The 19,977-nt window shown below is 33.6% G+C and overlaps 1 protein-coding gene across 2 annotated transcripts in view; it reads right to left on the reverse strand.

The window, feature by feature from the left end:
* LOC150086817 (reelin-like) overlaps positions 1 to 19,977 on the reverse strand; it is a 1,004,591-nt gene that overhangs the window by 605,336 nt on the left and 379,278 nt on the right. For both annotated transcript variants that reach the window (XM_090372773.1, XM_090372772.1), the window contains exons 23-24: positions 19,033 to 19,241; positions 4,072 to 4,231 (exon numbers count right to left, since the gene is read on the reverse strand). In XM_090372773.1, coding sequence (XP_090228899.1) covers positions 4,072 to 4,231; positions 19,033 to 19,241 — 369 coding nt within the window. The remainder of the gene's footprint in view (positions 1 to 4,071; positions 4,232 to 19,032; positions 19,242 to 19,977) is intronic.

The raw sequence follows: 19,977 nt of genomic DNA on the forward strand, positions 1-19,977 counted from the left end.
TTATTATCTACTTTTTAACTGTCCTAAGTTTTATGATGCTTTTATTTGATAGAAACATCTGCATTCTATGTTGCTGATAGAATGTTTTATATTCCCATTTTTCATCTTATTTTCACTGGTAATACATTGCTACACTTAAGTTCATGCATAATAAACTTGCAACTTCAGCCCAAAGTTCCTCTACAGGAAAGGAGTGATCCCGGGCTTATCTGAGCATTATCCTATATCTTAGCTCCCACTTTTAACTATAACATACAGTGGACCCCTGCTTTATGATTGGTTCAGTGTATGATCAAATCACTTTACAATGGACTCTCCATAATAAAATGCTGTTCACTATACGATATGTAGTAAGTGCCGGTCATTGCGATCATGTTTGTGAAATGAATTTTAATTCTATTAAATGGCAGCTCTAATAAGCAAAAATAGGAGAAATATTATCCACATCCTATAAAAGTAAAGATATAAAGCACAAATTTACACCTTATTACCTTACTAATTAACAAAATTAAATAAGTGAAAATTCTAATAATATTTTCTAGAGGTTAGAAAAATAAAAATAAATTTATGCTTACACACATGGCTTAATTAAAATACTGTAATTTGTAGTACATACTATTGATATAGAAATAATTGATATTTCTGTTCACTGACTTTTTTTTTTGTTTTTTTTTTTTGAGTTGTAAAATTTAAAACAATAAAAAATATAAGCAATCAATAACAAAGAACACGATTTACAAAGTTTAAAAAATAGGAATGAAAGAAGATTCTGAAAATTTATTTGTTTTTTATATGATTGAAGATTTCATGGAAGGGAAAACACATTTCACCATAATAATATAAAAGCCCACAGAATTCCAGCTATCGGTATTACCACAAATGCAATAAGATTGAGTTTATTACTCATTTTATAATTGATTGCACTAACAGAAAAGGCCAATAAACCGTAAACTGCAAATTGTTTTGATTGTTTTATGGTAGTGACCTCCAGAAATGTGCCACAAAGACATTTAAAATTGATTCTTATAATCAAACATATGATGAAAGTGTAGTGCATTTTAATTATTTGAATTGGTTTTTTGAAATTTGATTCTATAAAGCAGTTTTTTGAAATTTGATTCTATAATTTGATTCTATTAACTAGTGATCATGTGAACTGGGGCCTACTTATTTCACTTAACAATGGGCTTACGATTGTCTCCGAACTGACCACGTGGTCCTTCCTTTCAGCCAATATTAGTGTTTGTAAACGTGCTTGCTGCATGTTTTGTTTTTGCATCCTTTAGTTGAAGTGATTTTTTGTTTTGTGCTTTAATCAATATATTAGTTTCAATCACTGGTTAATAGAATCAGTTGCTTTATAGAATCAAATTTTACAAAACCAATTCAAATAATTAAAATGCATTACACTTTCATCATACGTTTGATTATAAGAATCAGTTTTAAATATATTTGTGGCACATTTCTGGAGGCCACATCTTTTAATAAATATGTACAATTTCCATTATAAAAATCGCCTTTTAGAGAAATAAACAGCTTAGTTATATAGCGAAAATTTCATCTTCTGAGGTCTTGGAACAAATAACCAAAAAAAGCAATGTTATTGGGTTCACATTACAATATTTTGATGGTTTCTTTTACATTACAATGGTGTCTCTGGAACGGATTAATATCGAAAAGCGGCAGTCCACTTCATTTCTATTTCTCTGAAATTATTAGATTTATTGAGCATGGAGGGAAAACTATTTCTAAATATACCACATCTTTTCACCTTTATGGAATTTAGGTTCTTTCTTTCCTCCACCAGCCATTTTTACCACTATACTATTGCTAAGTTTCATTATACCTGAACTCGATATATCACACACAATATTACACATTTTGCCATGTCTAACACAGGGATCAGCCCTTTTCAAATCTTTTCCTTTCCCTACAGGTTGTTCATGCATACTGGATCTAATATTCCATTTTGTTCATGTACTAGCAGATGTCAATGAATAGTTTTTAGTTTGGAAATTGTAAATCAACTCACAGATTTTGATTTCATTTTTACTTTTGATTAATTTTTGCTTTGATTTTTAATTTACTCATAGCTTTTGTGGTCAGTTTTTTTTTTTTTTTTTTTTTTTGTCAGGTCAACACAATAAATAGGCACTAGGCACAGAATTTATAAAATTAAAAATTAAAATATTATAGTTATATTTAACTTTTAGGCTTAATTAATGCATTTGGTAATACCACACTGCATATTAATTATCACAGAAACAGAGAACCCTTATTAGTGTTTTTACTTTAAGTCTGGGTTGTTTTGCCCTGAAAAAAAGTCACCTATATTGTAGGTATTAAATGATAGGCATTTTGCATGTTATCTTGTATATATTTATGAATTTGCCAACACGTACTCCATAGGTTAAACTAGATATGGCTATCAGGTATTCTCTACTCCTCACTGATGCTAAGGCGCCTCCATAGCCAGGTGGGAAGGAGCAGCAGTACGTAGCACATGCTTCTTGATTAGACCGGGGTTCGAGCCCATCACCACCAAATACGAAGGATGCGGAAAGGTCAGGGAATAACCACTGCATATTCCCAGAGCAATATGGCCTTAGTTGCTCCTAAAAACCAAAAAAAAAAACAAACAAACAAAACAAACTAATGCTAATACATATACCCTAACATATTATACTAGGTTACATTATGGTTTTAGTGTACACATTGCTACTGCAATGGCACTAGCCATAAGCCATATACAGTTGAATCTCGTTAATACAAAGTTCAAGGACCTAAATTTTCATGTTTTGTAATAACAAAGTTTGTAGTAAAGAGGTCCCTCAAAAGTGTCAAAATTTCAGCATTTTTTTTATGTGAAAACATCTTTGGCAGCACCTACTACATTTTCGGACTGAAGTAAAACCAATTGGTAACAAAAATGTCATATGGAAATGACACATATGACATCACTTCCTAAATTATGCTAATGCAGTCACTAACTTTGATTCGATAGAGTAAGTAGTGGGCTCACAAATTTGTGACAAATCTGGTAGAGTAAGTAGTGAGCATGAGCCTGCTACTTACTATCCCGAATCAAAGTTAGTGACTGCTTTAGCATTATTTAGGAGGTGACGTAATTTTCACAAGAAACATCTTTCATGCACACAGGATACATATGCGCTTTTTTTTTTTTTTGGTACATACATACCATATATATCTAAGAGTAATAATAAATATAGTAGAGTGTCAGTTATCCAGAATAATTAATGTCAGGCCTCTTCTGGATAGCAAAATTTTATAGATAATCGAGCATAAGATAAAATTAAATAAATCCTTTATAATGTATTAAGGTAAAAGAAAAAGACTTAAATGGCATGGAAAAAAAATGAATTTATTTAATTTAAAATAATAATAACTTATATATAAAAATTCACACATTTACATATGTATATATATTCAGATAAGTTTTTGCTGCAAATTTTATGTGGAAAAAAATTTTAAGTAAATTTTTAAAGTAACGTTCAATCGTTTTTTGTTTTGACCTTTTTTTTTTTTTATTTGCTGAGAAATCTCTCAAGTTCTTTAATAATATCAATTTGATTATATTGCATTCTTCCTGGTTTTCTGCCCATTTCAGTGCTGTTTCTTTTCGTTGATATTTTAGCATAAAAAACTGAGAGAGAAAAAAAATCACAAGTTCAGGCGAATATTAATCTTACCGAATTTGGAGCTATACAAAACGTAATATGAAATGAAGAGAACAAAATATGTCATGGAATATTGGGTTCATGGAAGCAAATGACTAAACTCTATCACTCATGATTTTCAAGAAAACCCATTAGTCCTAATCTAACCTGCATATGAATGATAATGAAAAATAACTTCTATCTATTCTAATGTACAAGTTAGTGCATTTGCATAATTTCTGTACATAGCCAACTACATAAGCAGTAATAAATTGGCTTCATTAGTAATAAGTAAACTTCAGTTTGCTTATATTTTAACCAGAAGCAATTTATAATAAATGTTGTAATTATAGATACTGATTTCAAATAAACAGAAAATAAAAGTATTACTTACATTGTAATTTGTACCAAGAACATATGCATTTTCATCCGTATCAAGATAGAGATCATCCAGTGCCCACTGATCTTTTCCTTCACCAGAATGTTGTGGTTGCCACCATCTAAGTCTTGTACTTAAAGTACGAGCAGTAAATGGAAGAGTAATATGCTCCATCCTAAACAGATATAGTTAGTCAAAGGGTATTAAAACAATATTCACTTTTCATAATACATATAATTCCAAATATGAAAGACTAGTGAAACCTACAGTATGCTAGTACCCACAGACAGGGTGATAACTGGTGGCAAGACCAAGGAAACTGAACACTGTACCTCAATTTCTGTGATTACAATTTTAAAATGTCAGTTTAGCAGAAAACAATGTTCTGTGTGAGAGAAGTGACCTGGTGTGTGCGCGCATGCACACGTGTGTGTGTGTGTGTGTGTGTGTGTGTGTGTGTGTGTGTGTGTGTGTGTGTGTGTGTGTGTGTGTGTAATATTAAAATGCAGATTTACAGAGGTAACAGCAGATATTTGAGAAGCTTTGGTTGTTTCTACCAAGCTTGGCAGAAACTTTGGTTGCTCTGTCAAGCTTACCAAATAAGAAAGAGAAGTGGCTGTCCTATCACAGGTATTGTCATCACTCATAATGACCTTTTTTTGCTGAAGTTTTTTTTTTTTAATGAATATCCCAAGCACGAAAAGTATAAATGTATAATACATTGTACTACGCATGGACTGAAGGAGATGGGGAGGGAAAGGACGCCGGAAACTTTTCTCTAGAGACTAAACATGGTTTTCACCACTTCAAGCCTCCGATCAACAAAGCAATAGTATTGCACTGATTGATGAGAGTCAGTGTTACCATTAGTAAGTATTTGTATTATATTACTATTATATTAGCATGAGCATTAGCAAAGGCACATGATGCAAGAAAGCAAGCTTATATAGCATCAGCCAAAAAAAAAAAAAAAAAAAAAAAAAACCCTTATTTCACCCATCCACTCACTCCAAATGTTTGTCTGTTTGTTATTATTTGTTATTTGGAGCATTAGCAACTAAGGCCATATCGCTCCGGGAATATGCGGTTGTCATTCCCCAACCTTTCCGCATCCTCCGTATTTGCTGGTGACGGGCTCGAACCCCGGTCTAATCAAGAAGCGTGTGCTACGCACTGCTGCTCCTTCCCACCTGGCAACGGAGACGCCACCAAATGTTTGTCAAGTTCTGCCTTGAATCTATTTAAGCTATCAACTTCTACAACGACAGATGGAAGTTTGTTCCAGTAATCACCCATCCGCTGGCTAAAGGCAAACTTCCGCACATCTATCCTACAACTGTCTTTCCTCAATTTGAATTTATGCCCTCTCAGGTGATTATTCTAAGCAAGAGGAAGAATCCCATTAGCACTGGGCATGCTCAAACCATTCAAGACTTTATATACTTCAATCAGATCACCTCGCAGGTATCTAGTTTCCAGACTGTAATTTGCAAAACTTAAGCCTTTCTTTGTAAGAGCAACCCTTTTTTCCATTCACTAATATTGCTGCCCTTCTCTGTACTCGTTACAACAACTCAACATCCTTCTTAAAATGAAGCCTCCAGACCTGTATACAGTACTCAAGGTGTGGTCTCACCATTGCCTTATACAAGGGGATAATCACCTCCTTATCCCTGCTAGAAAAAAATCATTGACAAGACACCATGAGCTACTCTTGCAGACCTTCTGCACTGCTCAGAAAACTTCATATCTGCCTGGAAAATTATCCCCAGGTCCTTTTCATTCTCTACCACTGTCAGTGTGGTACCACAGAGTTGATATGGTACTCTGGGATTACTGCTTTCCATATGCAGTACTTTACATTTGCCACCTCTCAGCCCATCTGCTCAACTTTTCAAGATTCTGTTGCAGCAGTGTACTGTCATTAACAACCCTGCCAACCTTTGTATCGTCTGCAAACTTGGACATTAAGCCTGATATACCATCATCAATATCATTTATAAATACAGAAAACAATGGACCCAACACTGAACCCTGAGGGACTCCACTAATAACATTAGTCCAAGAAGAGCAGTGTCCATTGATTACCACTCTCTGTCTATTCTATTCTACATCTGTCTTTTCTTAATTTGAATTTATGCCCCCTTAGGTTCGTAATCTGAACAAGTTGAAGGATCCCATCAGAATTCAGCGTGCTCAACCCATTCAAGGCCTTATACACCTCAATCAGATCACCGCACAAGTGTCTAGTCTCCAGCCACTGCAATTTGCAGAACTTAAGCCTCTCTTGGTAAGAGGATCCCTTAATTCCCCTCACCAATCTTGTTGCCCTTCTCTGTACACACTCAAGCAAATCTACATCCTTCCTAAAATGAGGCCTCCAGACCTGTACACAGTACTCAAGGCGTGGCCTGACCATTGCCTTATACAGAGGGACAATCACCTCCTTTTCCCTGCTAGCAAAATTCCTATATATCATTGACAAAACCCCATGGCCTGCCCTGGCAGCCTGTCTGCATTGCTCAGAAAACTTCATATCTGACTTTAAGGTCAGGTTATATTTCGTAACCCTACCTTAAATGGTAGGTTAGGAAATAATATAAGAAAAGAAAGAAAGATTCTATATATATATATATATATATATATATATATATATAAAAATAATATTTTGTTAATAAACAATTTATGCACTAGTCCACATGATTCTAAAGAAAAAAGGTTAAGTTATCCCCCCTCCATTTCGGGAGGGGTTCAAGCTCCCATGGAATTCAAGTGGAGGTAACCTGACCTTTTTTCATCATTAGGGCATATTATTGAACAAGAAATAAAAATAGAGTCATAAAAAAATGTATTTTTTTATGGATGTATTTCTAAATATGACTGTGATTCTAAAGAAAAAAGGTTAGGTTACCCCATCCATTTCAGGAGGAGTTCAAGCTTCCATGGGATTCAAGTGGAGGTAACCTAGCCTTTTTTCACCATTATGAAAAGCGTTCATTAGGGCAAGTTACCATTAGTGCTTCTGAGTGCTACTAAAATGATACTAACCCAATGTTATCATGTGTTCTGTTCGCACACCAATCAGCACCATTTTCCATGCCTACCTGTCAATCAATATATCGTTCTCGACTTTGCTCCAGACTGATAACACCTACCATCTGTTTACCGAGCAAGCAGTGCTAGAGTGCTGTATCGGAAAACTAATTTTCCGCACAAGTTATCTGACGTTTCTCGTCATTCTCGTGTTGGCTTTCTTTATCTTTGCCGATCCTTCATTACTTCTTTGACCACAGATCCCATTATTTTCTCTCGAACAGTTAAGCTAACAGGTCTGTAATCCTCATATCGCTCTTTGATTCCCTCTTTGTGAATTGGGGATACATTTGCACATCTCCAGTCCATAGGAATCTCTCCTGAATCCAAAGATGCTTTCATATTATGGCTAAGGGTTTCCTTACCCCCTTTGCCTCCCTTAATATAATTAAATAGATCCTATCCATCCCCAAGTGTCTAGGCGCCTCCATAGCTAGGTGGGAAGGAGCAGCAGTGCGTTGCACACCTTCTTAATTAGACCGGGGTTCAAGACCATCACCACCAAATACGGAGGAGGCAGAAAGGTCAGGGAATGACCTCTTCATATCCCAGAGCAATATGGCCTTAGTTGCTAATGCTCCTAAAAACCAAATAACAACAAACAAACAAACCCAAGTGTCTCTTTTATGTTTGGCTTCAATGATTCCTCTTCTACTTTCCTCTGCCTACATGTATATCACAAAATCAATTAGTATTATTATTAGTAATGGCCACATGGTGCAAGGAAGCCTATAGCTTATGCTGCACCAGCCAAAAAAAAAATATAATAATAATAATAATATAATAAAATAAAAAATACATAAAGTAAAATAATAAAGAATAAAAACAAATTAATAATATTAATAATAAAAAGAAGAAAATTTAAAAATATAATAATAACATTTCTTAAAATAATAAAATTATGAAAATATAATAATAAAATATAATAATAAATTTCTCTTATTAATAAAAATTAATAAGAGAAAAGGAAATGGAAAACCTATGCATTTCCCTCCTCCCTTGGGTAATTATCCAGCTGACCTTTGAATTTCCCCACACTATCAGCCCCACACTACCACACCCATGTAGGTAACTTATTCCAGTAATTTATAACTCGCTGGCTAAAATAAAACTTCCTGCAATCCAGTCTAAACAATTCCCCCCATAACTTTAAATTATGGCCCCTAGTTCTAGGATCATTTATAAACGTGAAAATTTCGTCCTTATTCATTTTGCTTATGCCTTAAACACCTCAATCAAGTCCCCTCTAAGGTGCCTAGTTTCCAAGTGCTGCAACCCACATATTCAAAGTCTTTCCTCATATGGAAGCCCTTTTGCCGATCTCACCAGGCAAGTTACCAATCTGTGATATAATCAGATTCAATGTGAAAAAGACCAATTGGAACAAATATAGAGAAACTTTATACTCCTGGGAACTCCTCAACAGGATTATAATCACCTCAGTCTGAATAAGCAGATTATAAAATTAACACAATCATGAAAGCCACAGAAGCCTCCATGAAAAGAACACAACCAACAGCAAATGCAGTCCTCTGTTGGTGCCCGAGCTGGAGAATCTCCAGAGAAGGGTGAACCATGGCAAGAAAAAACTTTCAGAGATCCCAAGCCGGTTGGCTGCCAGCTGAAGTAAACACCCAATGGGAGAATTATCACTTCCTGAGATATTTATACAAGCATGATAAGGCAAAAGAAAAAGGAATCTTGACAAAAACTTGTTGGTACTTCTGGCAATGCTGACCATTGAGAATGAGGTATGAGCCCCCAGGTGCCCTCCCTGGCAAGCTCAGGCATCATCCGGGGTTCCGGGCAAATCCCAGATGATTTTAGTGAAACTTGGTAAAAATGATGCAGAAATATTGGAGATGTTACAGAAGGGGGTTGCATGAGTCAGTCACGTGTTCAAATGGCTCAGAGAGAGATGGGTAGATGTCCATGATGACAGGAAGGCTGCTGACGTCAAACCAAGAAGACAGGAAGGCTGCTGACGTCAGTGGCAGATGAGAATTCTGAAAAACGTTTAAGAGATTATGAACTAAGACCATCAGACCATGCATACGACTAATCGCAGAACAGTTATGCATTGACAAAGAAACAGTAAGAACAATTTTGACAGTGGTTGGGCATGAGGTGCACAAGTGAATGGTTCCACACATCCTGCCAGACAATCAGAAGCAGAAAAATGAGGACATTTTCGGAGCAAATTTGGAAAAAATTCATGAAACTCCTGAAGTTTTGGATTCAGTGATAACAGGCAATTAATCCTGGGCGTTTCAGTGTGGGCCACAAACCAAGCATCAAAGCATGCAGTGGCAAACCTTTTTCTCCCCATTTAAAGAAAGCAAGGATGTCTCAATTGAAGATCAAGTCCATGCTTGTTGTTTTCTTTGATTGTCGTGGTGTTGTTCATCATGAATTTGTCCCACCAAATCAGACTATTAATCAGGCACTTTACATTGAGATTTTAGGACGAATCCTGTAAAAAAAGTCAAAAGACACAACCCAATTTATGGCTGGACAAATGGTTTTTGTATCATGACAATGTGCCACGTCATTTCTCTCTTGCAGTGAGAAAGTTTTTAACGAAAAACAAAATCACAACAAAGTTAAACATTATAATGTTTAACTTTTTTTTTTGCAGCAAATTTTCTATGACATTTGAGAAATCAATTTCGTTTGCCAACTAATTTTCTGTAGATAGCACTGTGAGTGCTGTCAACTGTTACTGACTGTTCATTGAATGTAAATAATCTTTAATTAATTTTAAACTCAAGGAAGTTCATTCAGCTAAAGTGACAGTTACTGTAAAGTTGTTAATTTTATTCATGATGCCATAATTTTATTCTTGATTTGGATAATCCTTAATTTCATTAAAACAAATTGTTATAAACCTTCTTGTATCTAACAGTTAAAAGGAATAATATTTCCAACAGTTTCAATTCCTCAAGCAGATGATTTCCATCAACATCAGAAAAATTGCCATCTATTAACTCAACAGTGGTGGTACCCCCATTTGAAGCAAAAATGGTGATGGGGCACCTGACAAGTGTCCGTATTATTTTTAATTTTTAGAAAATGTTTTGGGCTTTTTTTGAATTCTGCTTGAACATTGCTAATAGTTTGTCTTTTCTTAATGTATTGCAATTCTTATTGCATGTAACTTTTTAAATTTAAAAAATATATATATTAAAATTTTTAAAACAAGCTGTGTGTTTTATATCTCTCATTTTTAAAAAAATAAAAAATATTAATTTTACTAAAATTTTCATAAAACATATATATTATTAAAAACACTGTTAAATGCACAAAATTTTAAACTGCACATATGCATATATTTCTGCTCATTATGTATATAAATATTATTAAAAAATTTAAAAAAAAAACTTATGTATATTCAATACTATTAGTTACTTCCATTTTCAAGATTTATTCTTATTTCAAAATTTATTTCAAATTTGGTACCATTTGTATCACACAAAATTTTAAATTATGTATGTTGCTTCCTGCAGGTAGCGACCATTTTAAGAGAATATCGGGTTTAATGTTATCCTCTTTATGATGTTAAAACAATAACAGATTGTTCAAAACTAACTAGAGTAAGACAGAAGATGTTTATTGACCTAGTAAGAGAGGAAAAACATGTAACCTAAAACTTTAAATAAACACAGCATTGGCACTTGTCCTGTAGAATTACATTTTTTAAGCAAATTCCAAACAGTTTAAAAAAAATGGTGGCAAGGAACCTGAGAGGCTCTTGCACTCAATTTCTATAAGAAAACCATAAGAAAATTGCTTCAGAAATTATTGCAGTACAAAGTTGACTGTATTTAGGAAGGCAGAAAAAATTCTAGATTTTTAATTATTGATTAACTGTTAATGTGGAAAAGTTATTCTTGTGAGGTGCCCCACCACTACTGCTGTGTTAAGAGCGTCAATGTTTTCTAAGATTTACATCACCATCTTTTTGCATAAGTTTTGCATAAAAATTTGAAAATATTCACTGTACATATTATTATGAAAAAATCCAAAAATGTTAATATAATTTTTTGTAAAATTCAAATATTTTTTTTTAAGTGGCATAAGAACACAGGCAACAATTTCTAAAAAATAACCTTCTTTGAATAATTTATTTGCATCAGCATTAATTTGATTGCTGGATTCATATTTGAACATTTTTCATTTCTTTGATGACCTTTTCTTTTATCTTAAATTCTGGAATAAGTATATATTCAAGTCCTTTCGTAGCTCTGAAATTGACGCTTATAGGACATTTCTGAAAATTTTTAAGTGCTAATTCACTAAAATAAGAGACTGAATTTTAAATCCTTTTACACTACAAATCTGTCTCTGTGAAATTTTTGTACCATATAGTGAATACTTAATAAAAATGTAAAATGTATTTAGATGTTCTTTTACAGACATAATAATATGTCTGTAATATGTCACATATGAAAAAAAAAAAAAAAAAAAAAGACATTACAATTCTTGATGTGGTCCAGAGAAGGGCAGCTACACAGGTAAGAAGCATAAAGAGATTTACCTAAAAGGAAGGACACCGAAGGCATGATCTGCAAAGATTGAAATCTAGGGGAAGGGATCTGAATGAGGTGCATGAAGTCTTGAAGGGGTTGCATAAAATGAATGGAGAGTTTCATTGGTGAGAAAGCGAGCTAGAGGTTTCATTACTCTGGATCTCAGAAAGTATGCCTTTGGTTGATGAATGATTCACCAATGGAATAAATTACCCCACAGGTTGAGGTTGCGAGTTTAAAAGAAATTATGCCCCATTGCACATAATTTCTACTTTACTTAATCTTTTTAAATACAAAAATAATATATGTCCCTATGGAGCATAATAATAATGAGGAAAGTGGTGTTTTTTTTTTTTGTGTAAGAAACAAAAGGCTTTCTTGCATCATTTGGCAACCATTCTAATAATATATGCTTGTTAGCAGAAATTTCTCTATGATCAATCACAATACTGAATCTCTCTCTCTCTCTCTCTCTCTCCATTATACACATTTTCAATTTAAAACCATTCAAAGAGAAAGATGAAATCAAAGAGATTGTGCACAATTCTTCAAAATCTTTTCTGGCTAATATGATGGAACTCATCTAACAAACTTTTCATATCACTCTATCAAGCAGCAACATTGAAAAAATTATCATTTATCAAAAATTATCAATCAACAGCCTATATTCTCTAGTCAGCTAGCATAACTCAGAATGTTTCACAGACTCACAAGGCTGTATCTCCACAAGTCATTGTTAACTCCTTTTTGGAAATTCTTTCTCAAAGATAAATCATTCAAGAACTTTTTTGTTCGAAAATACCTATTATGATTTACCTGCCTCCTGTTATTCTTCTGTAATTTTTATTCTTGTTTCATATGCAATGAAAATGCACTTACTTCCTGTATTGTCCAATGAAATATAAATAAAATTCTGATATAGTTTGTGTACATAAAGTTTCCCACAAACAATTCATGTGAAATAATATGTAGAGCAATAACAAAAAGAGATGACAATTCAGAAATGAAAAAAATATGGCAGCACTACATATATTGCTATCTTAAGTTGGTAATGGTAACTTTAATATAAGTTGGAAAAGAATTAATACAATATACCTATCATATAGCAATTAAACAAATTCTTCAGCCATTTTTTTATAAAGTCCTGTTTTATCTTTACCAGTGAAAGGATTTAGGATTTAATCTTAAACAAATGTAGAAAGTAAACTACTAAAAGAACTACACAGCTGGTATGGTTCTGATGTGACATTCTTTTAATGTAGTTTAGTTACTGTGTATTTAGAAATGATGAAGTGTTTATCATTTATGAGAAAAATTTCCACTACTACTAATATAATGTAACTTTTGAAGCACCCAAATAAAAAAAAAAAAAAAAAACTACAATATAAAGCAAACACTTAAAAATTTAAGGCTTTGCAATATATAATTATTATAACAATTTATAATTTATAACTTCTTTATTTGTTGCAGAAAGGAATTTCTTCCAATTAAATCTAAATTATATTTCTTAAGATCAGTCCTAGTTTTTTTTCGGTTCATAAAATAGAAGTAAGTCATAAAAGTTTCCAAAATACCTCATAATTCTACAAAACTTTACAAAGAAATAAGTATCTACAATACAGAAAAATCCCATTAAAAAATCCCACTTGTGAAAGAAGTATATATAATTTAACAGCTTTTGAGTGATTTATCCAATTGGAAAAATCACTCAAAAGCTGAGTGAGTGATTTATCCAATTAGAAAAATAAAGAAATCACAGCCATCAGAACAATAAAAATTATATCCGTATCATAAATTTAATGCAGAAAGAAACCAAAATTCCACTAAAATTTACACAAGAACTATCCCACTTTGTTGGAACCCAAAACGTTTTGCTGTCATTTCAGTTAGTGCATATGCACCCAAAAATATATTTCAAGCAATTCCATACATTTCCAATATTTCCGAGAATTATCTCTTATCATAGGCATCCATAAAATGCAAAGCTTTATGCATGTTTAAAAGCTAAAGGGTAACAGAGAGTTTATAGACTTGGATAACTCTGATGAACTAATCTGATGATCTGGTGTTTGGATAGGGCAGATTATTCCTCACACACTATGACAACAGGTTGTCAGACAAAAAAGAAAAAACAGTTTTGTCACTGCTGTTTGGTTATTTAATATTTCTTTTATAAGTAGAGGCTTGAATTCTTTGTTATTCGCATATAATGAATATTTTAATATATAGTCAGAATTAAGTATTTTGCAAAGATATTTTTAGTAATAGAACTTATAAAAATAAATAAAGTGATGATTTTAGGTGACAAAATGGTTTAGGTTAGGTAGCACTTTGCATATTTTTATGAGCACAGTTTGAAAGTTAAAGGTTTTAGTATTAATATTAGCATTTGCAAAATGATGAAAGAAAATAATGATTATACAACATTAGCCAAAAAAAAAAAAAAAAAACTTTTTAACAAACTATTTGGCTGAATACAAATTCTGCATATCAATTCTGAAACCATCCTTTCTCAATTTAAATTTACATCCCCTTGTTAGCTGTCATATGAGAAAGAATGAAGATGCCACCAGCATTTAGTTTATTTAACCATTTTAAAGACTTATTACACTTCAATTACACAGTTGCCCAGCTTCCAGACACTACAATTAACATAACCCAATCTTTCTTAGTAAGATGATTCTTTTGTTGCCTCAACTAATCTTGTATCTAATCTGTGCTTCTTTAAAGTTTCTTGCCAAACACCAGCATATGAAGCAGCTCTTGCTGTTACTCTCAGCTACCACAGAGTCCACAGCACCATATCCACAGCACCCTCATATGAAGCCATCCATGAAATACCAAACTGGATCATCAATCAGATTTATCCTTCAGCCTTACACTTTGTCTGTGGAGACTTTAATCTTCCTCCCCAACTAGCTAACCTTCAGTAAATGTTCCTATAAAACCTATCTTGTACAGGGTTACAAATGATCAACAATCTCCTGACCAGAGGTAACAACTAACTAAATCTCACACTTGCCTCCTTTCCTTGCATTATTGATTACAAGGGTAATACTGTTGATCTGGTTATCAGCAGTGATCATTCGTGTATTAAGAATTTGCAGATAGAGGAACCACTAGGTGGCAGTGACCACAGTGTACTGATGTGGAATTTACTTAAAGATTTAATTACCATCAGGGGTAAAGGAAAGAGTGTTTGCTTCCGTAAAGGTGACTACAGTGGTCTCAGACAGTTTTTAAATACTGTACAGTGGGATCAACTGATGATGTTACCAACAGCAAATTCTAAGTGGGAATCATTCAAGGAATTAATCGTGGAAGCTACTAAACGTTTCATACCTATTAAGAAATATTGTTCAAGGTTTAGGCTTAAATGGTTGTCACATGAACTAATGAGACTCGTGGCATGGAATGCATATAAATTATCAGGCGACACAGAAGCCTATGGCAGATATAAGCTAGTCTGTAATCAAGTCACAAAGGAGGTTAGGCAGGCAAAGGCAGATTATGAGAAATCTTTGGCAAAGGATGCGAAGAAAAACAGCAAGGATTTCTTTACTTATATAAACTCTAAAAGGAAGGGGATGAATCAGATTAGTTCACTTGATATCGATGGATTGACTGTTGATGATCTTGCTCAGATAGCAAACAAAGATTGCTTGAACATGTACAGAGAAGGGCAACAGAAGGGTTACAAAGGAACTGGATGCAAGTTCTGAAAATTGCTGCGGCTGGAGACTAGGTAGCTGCGAGGTGATCTGATTGAGGTGTATAAGGCCTTGAATGGGTTGAGCACACTGCATTCTGATGGGATTCTTCCACTTGCCAGAAGGTTATCAAATTGTAGCAGGGTGCTTAATGATTTTGTAATAATTTTATAATAATAATGATTTTGAGCAAAGTGGAGGAGAAATTGTTGAAGTTAAACATAAGAAAGGCACCATGGATGGATGGGAGCTATCCAGTTATATTAAAGGAGGTGGCAAAGGAAGTAAGCAAATCCTTAGCCATAATTATGAGAGTATCCTTGGCCTCAGGAAAGGCCCCCACACGGATTGGAGATATGCAAATGTATCCCCAATTCACAAAGGGGGATCAAAGGGTGACATGAATAACTTCTGTTCCAGATAAAATAATGGAGTCACTGGTTAAAGATGCATTGCAGGATCATCTAGACAAGACTGCAGCAATAATTCAGAAACAGCATGGGTTTGTTAAGGGAAAGTCTTGTCCGACAAACTTGATTGGATATTATGATGTGGTTACAAAGGAACTGGATGCAAAAAATAATTTTGATATCATATACTTGGATTTCAGGAAAGCTTTTGACACTGTTGCGCATGGAAGACTACTGTACAAATTGGAGCAGAATGGTATTAAGGGTAAGTTGCTACAATGGATAAAAGGATGGTTGAGCAGGAGAATACACGGGGTGGTAATCAATGGGCGCTGCTCTTCATGGACTAATGTTATTAGTGGAGTCCCACAGGGTTCGGTGTCAGGTCCAATGTTGTTCTGTATATTTATCAATGATATTGATGAAGGTATATCAGGCTTAGTGTCGAAGTTTGCAGATGATAAAAAGGTTAGCAGGGTTGTTAATGACAGTAATGGCAGTGTGCTACTGCAACAGAATCTAGAAAATTTGGGAAGATGGGCTGAGAAGTGGCAACTGAAGTTTAACATTGACAAATGCAAAGTACTGCATAGTTTACCTCAATATGATATGTAGTAACATGAGACGAACGTACCAACTGTGTGGTACTACACTTAGGGTGGTAGAAAATGAAACGACCTGGGACTATTGTGCAGTCAGATATGAAATTTTCTGAGCAATGCAGACAGGCTGCCAGGGGTGGTCATGGGGTTTTGTCAATGATATACAGGAATTTTGCTAGCAGGGAAAAGGAGGTGATTGTCCCTCTGTATAAGACAATAGTCAGGCCACGTCTAGAGTACTGTCTACAGGTGTGGAGGCCTCATTTTAGGAAGGATGTAGATTTGCTTGAGCATGTACAGAGAAGGGCAACAAGATTGGTGAGGGGGAATGAAGGGATCCTCTTACCAAGAGAGGTTTAAGTTCTGAAAATTGCTGCGGCTGGAGACTAGGTAGCTGCGAAGTGATCTGATTGAGGTATATAAGGCTTTGAATGGGTTGAGCACACTGCATTCTGATGGGATTCTTCCACTTGTTCAGATTACGAACCTAAGTGGGCATAAATTCAAATTGAGGAAATACAGCTGTAGAATAGATGTGCAGAAATTTGCCTTTAGCCAGCAGGTGGTTAATCGCTGGTACAAACTTCCATCTGTCATTGTGGAAGTTGATAGTTAAATAAATTTAAGGAAGAACTTGACAAACATTTAGAGGGAATTGTTGTGTGAATTTTTTTCGCATTTTTTTTTTTTCTTGCTTTATTGCATCACATGTCACGATTAATATTACCTGCTAGAACATTTCAATTCACACCACAAACCAATTGTTGTTCTTTTACAAGTACCTGCTCCAAACTTGAAGTAGTGAATTCAACTAAGGCCAGAATAATAGTTAGTCTCAGGTTTTTGAGTATTGCTAAATGTGTTGAGGCTGCTTCCGCCATCCCATGGACAGTCTTAGAAAATTGTGATCTTGAAATTTCTTACTAGTTGGCTTAAGATGATTCTGACCTTTGCAGCATCAAAGAGATGCTGCAAAGATCCATCATGCCTCGATTCAGAGCATGGTATACTCTCCATCTTAATCAGATCTTCAAGTTAAAACAGCATCAGAACAAAATGTGGAAGCAATCAGAAAATGTCCAAGACAGGATAGCTTATTCTAGAGCCCCCTTTACATTTAACAAGCAGAAATCTCAAGCAATTAAGTATTATATGGATATAACCCTTTGTAGAGGAAAATGCCCCTTCTGAGCCTGTTATATCATTCAGTAATATTTGTAAAAGAATAAGAGAAGTTTACCTCAATATGATATGTAGAACACTTCTGTATGATACTCTCCAAAAATTAAAATGAAAACAATTAAAAAATCGAAAATCTTACATTACAGTAAGAAATAATTAACAATAATTAAAAATCAAATTAACACAATTAAAAAGTAAGTAAAAAAATTAATTTAATGAAAAAAACTGCAAAACAGTTTTCCTTCCTTAGTATGAACCAGAGCTATAACGCTCAATAGGTTCTACGTTTATATCAATTTTTTTCCGTTAAATTAATTTTTTACTTAGTTTTTAATTGCGTTAAATTGATTTTTAATTGTGTTCATTTGATTTTTAATTATTGTTAATTATTTCTTACTGTAATGTAACATTTTCAATTTTTTAATTGTTTTTGTTTTAATTTCTGGAGAGTATCATACGGAAGTATTCTACGTATCATATTGAGGTAAACTTCTCTTATTCTTTTACAAATATTGATATCAACATAGAACGTATTGAGCATTATAGCTCTGGTACATACTATCAAAATCATTCACTAATGAAAAAATTATTGTTACAAAAACTCATATAAGTTCAGTAAGTGTTTACAGGATCACAGGTAGAAGAACTACCCTGTGGTTGTTCTTCCACCTGTGAATTCTTCTACCTCATTTATATCTGGTTATGCTTCCTGCAATGAAGTGGACCATCTACAGAAATGAAAGTGCTCATAAAATGATAGGATTTCATTAACAGTAGCAGCGAAAAGCTTGGAGATACTGTTACTAGCTATTGTTATTTTGTTGTTATTGTTAACTATTGTTATTTTAGACAGAAGATTCAGTGCACCCTGGCTATTTTATTTGAAAGCTATATTAGGAAAGTAACAAATGATTGAAAACATGACACACACACACACACACACTAGATACCAAAAAAAATTTTAATTTTCTTCCCCAAAAAACTTTACTATAGCTATGAGTAGTGACCAAAAAAAAAAAAAAAATTCTGAAATATTCAGACTCAGTAGTGTCATAAGCTTCTGAAGGGTAGTATATGAAAATCAGTATACATGACCAGTTAAGTTAAGAAAGAAGAATAATTTCTTATAATTATAATAAAACTTAATAATAATAAAATTATTGCCATCATGATCATTTTTTTAATTTCAGAGCTAAGAGATCAGGGGAGTTAAATTTTCAATGAGACAATGAAAACTATTCTTCCTATAAACATTTTGAAAAACACCCTTCACATCAATCCCATGCTCAAGTTAAAGAATTTTACACCTTCATAACAGGTTAAGCATACAAAGGACAGTATATTCTACAAATTAGATATTTCGACCCTAATCTGGTTATGCTTATTAGAGGCATTACTAAAAGATATCCTTATTGGGAATACATAGAAATATATAGAAAATGAATCTCACCTGGGTGATCTGTAGTTTTCTGAATACAGTTCTCTGAGCAGATTCCATGAAATACCAGCATCATTAGAATACTGAAAGAGAACACTTTCATTCCTTTCTGATGCATTATTGCAAGTAAGTGGATCTCCTCCTCCAATGCGAATAAAGAATTGCACATAATCTGTTAATTTGGTATCAATATCAGTGGTTACCAACTGTCTAACACCATCCTACGAAATAAAAAAATAAGATAAAGCTTAAATTAACTTACCTTTTGGACTGACAGATAACAGTTAGGTAATACAAAATATAATTAATGCAATAAGCTATTCATTATGAAAACTAAGGTATTGAAAAAGGAACAGTTACAGGATTATTTATAAAATATGAAAAAATATCTTTAACTGAATTTTATTCAATATAACAAATGAATCACGTGTACTTTTTTACCTCATTCAATGACTGTTTCTAAAATTATTGTTTAATACTGATGATTGGATAATCTCAATAGTTTTAACATTGGATTAGTCTACTACTTAACTGAATATCCTATGCAAAGTAAGGTGCAGAATATTAAATGTTTCAATGGGAGTAAAAATAAACCAGGAAGTAATTCTGGAAATTCAACTGAAGAGGGCAAAAGCCAATTTAAGTACACATCAGTACAAAACTCAGTATAATATATTATCTCATTAGGAACAGCAGCCGAATTAATAGTAGCACTACTATTAACTAATAGCAGCACCCTTATTAGTTAATCAATTAGTTTAATAATAATAATAATACAATACAATACAATAATAATTAATAAAAGGGGCATGATGGCCCAGTGGTTATGACACTGGACTACCAGCCTGATGGACCAAAGCTTGAGTCCCACCTTGGTGGAAGCGAATGCAGCTCCATCACACTGGGAGATCAGTATAATAATAATAGTAATAAATAAATTAATAGTAATGAAAAATT

The sequence above is a fragment of the Mastigoproctus giganteus genome, chromosome 4 (genome assembly GCF_048544385.1).
Source record: "Mastigoproctus giganteus isolate SK-2022 chromosome 4, ASM4854438v1, whole genome shotgun sequence".
Lineage (NCBI taxonomy): Eukaryota > Metazoa > Arthropoda > Arachnida > Uropygi > Thelyphonidae > Mastigoproctus > Mastigoproctus giganteus.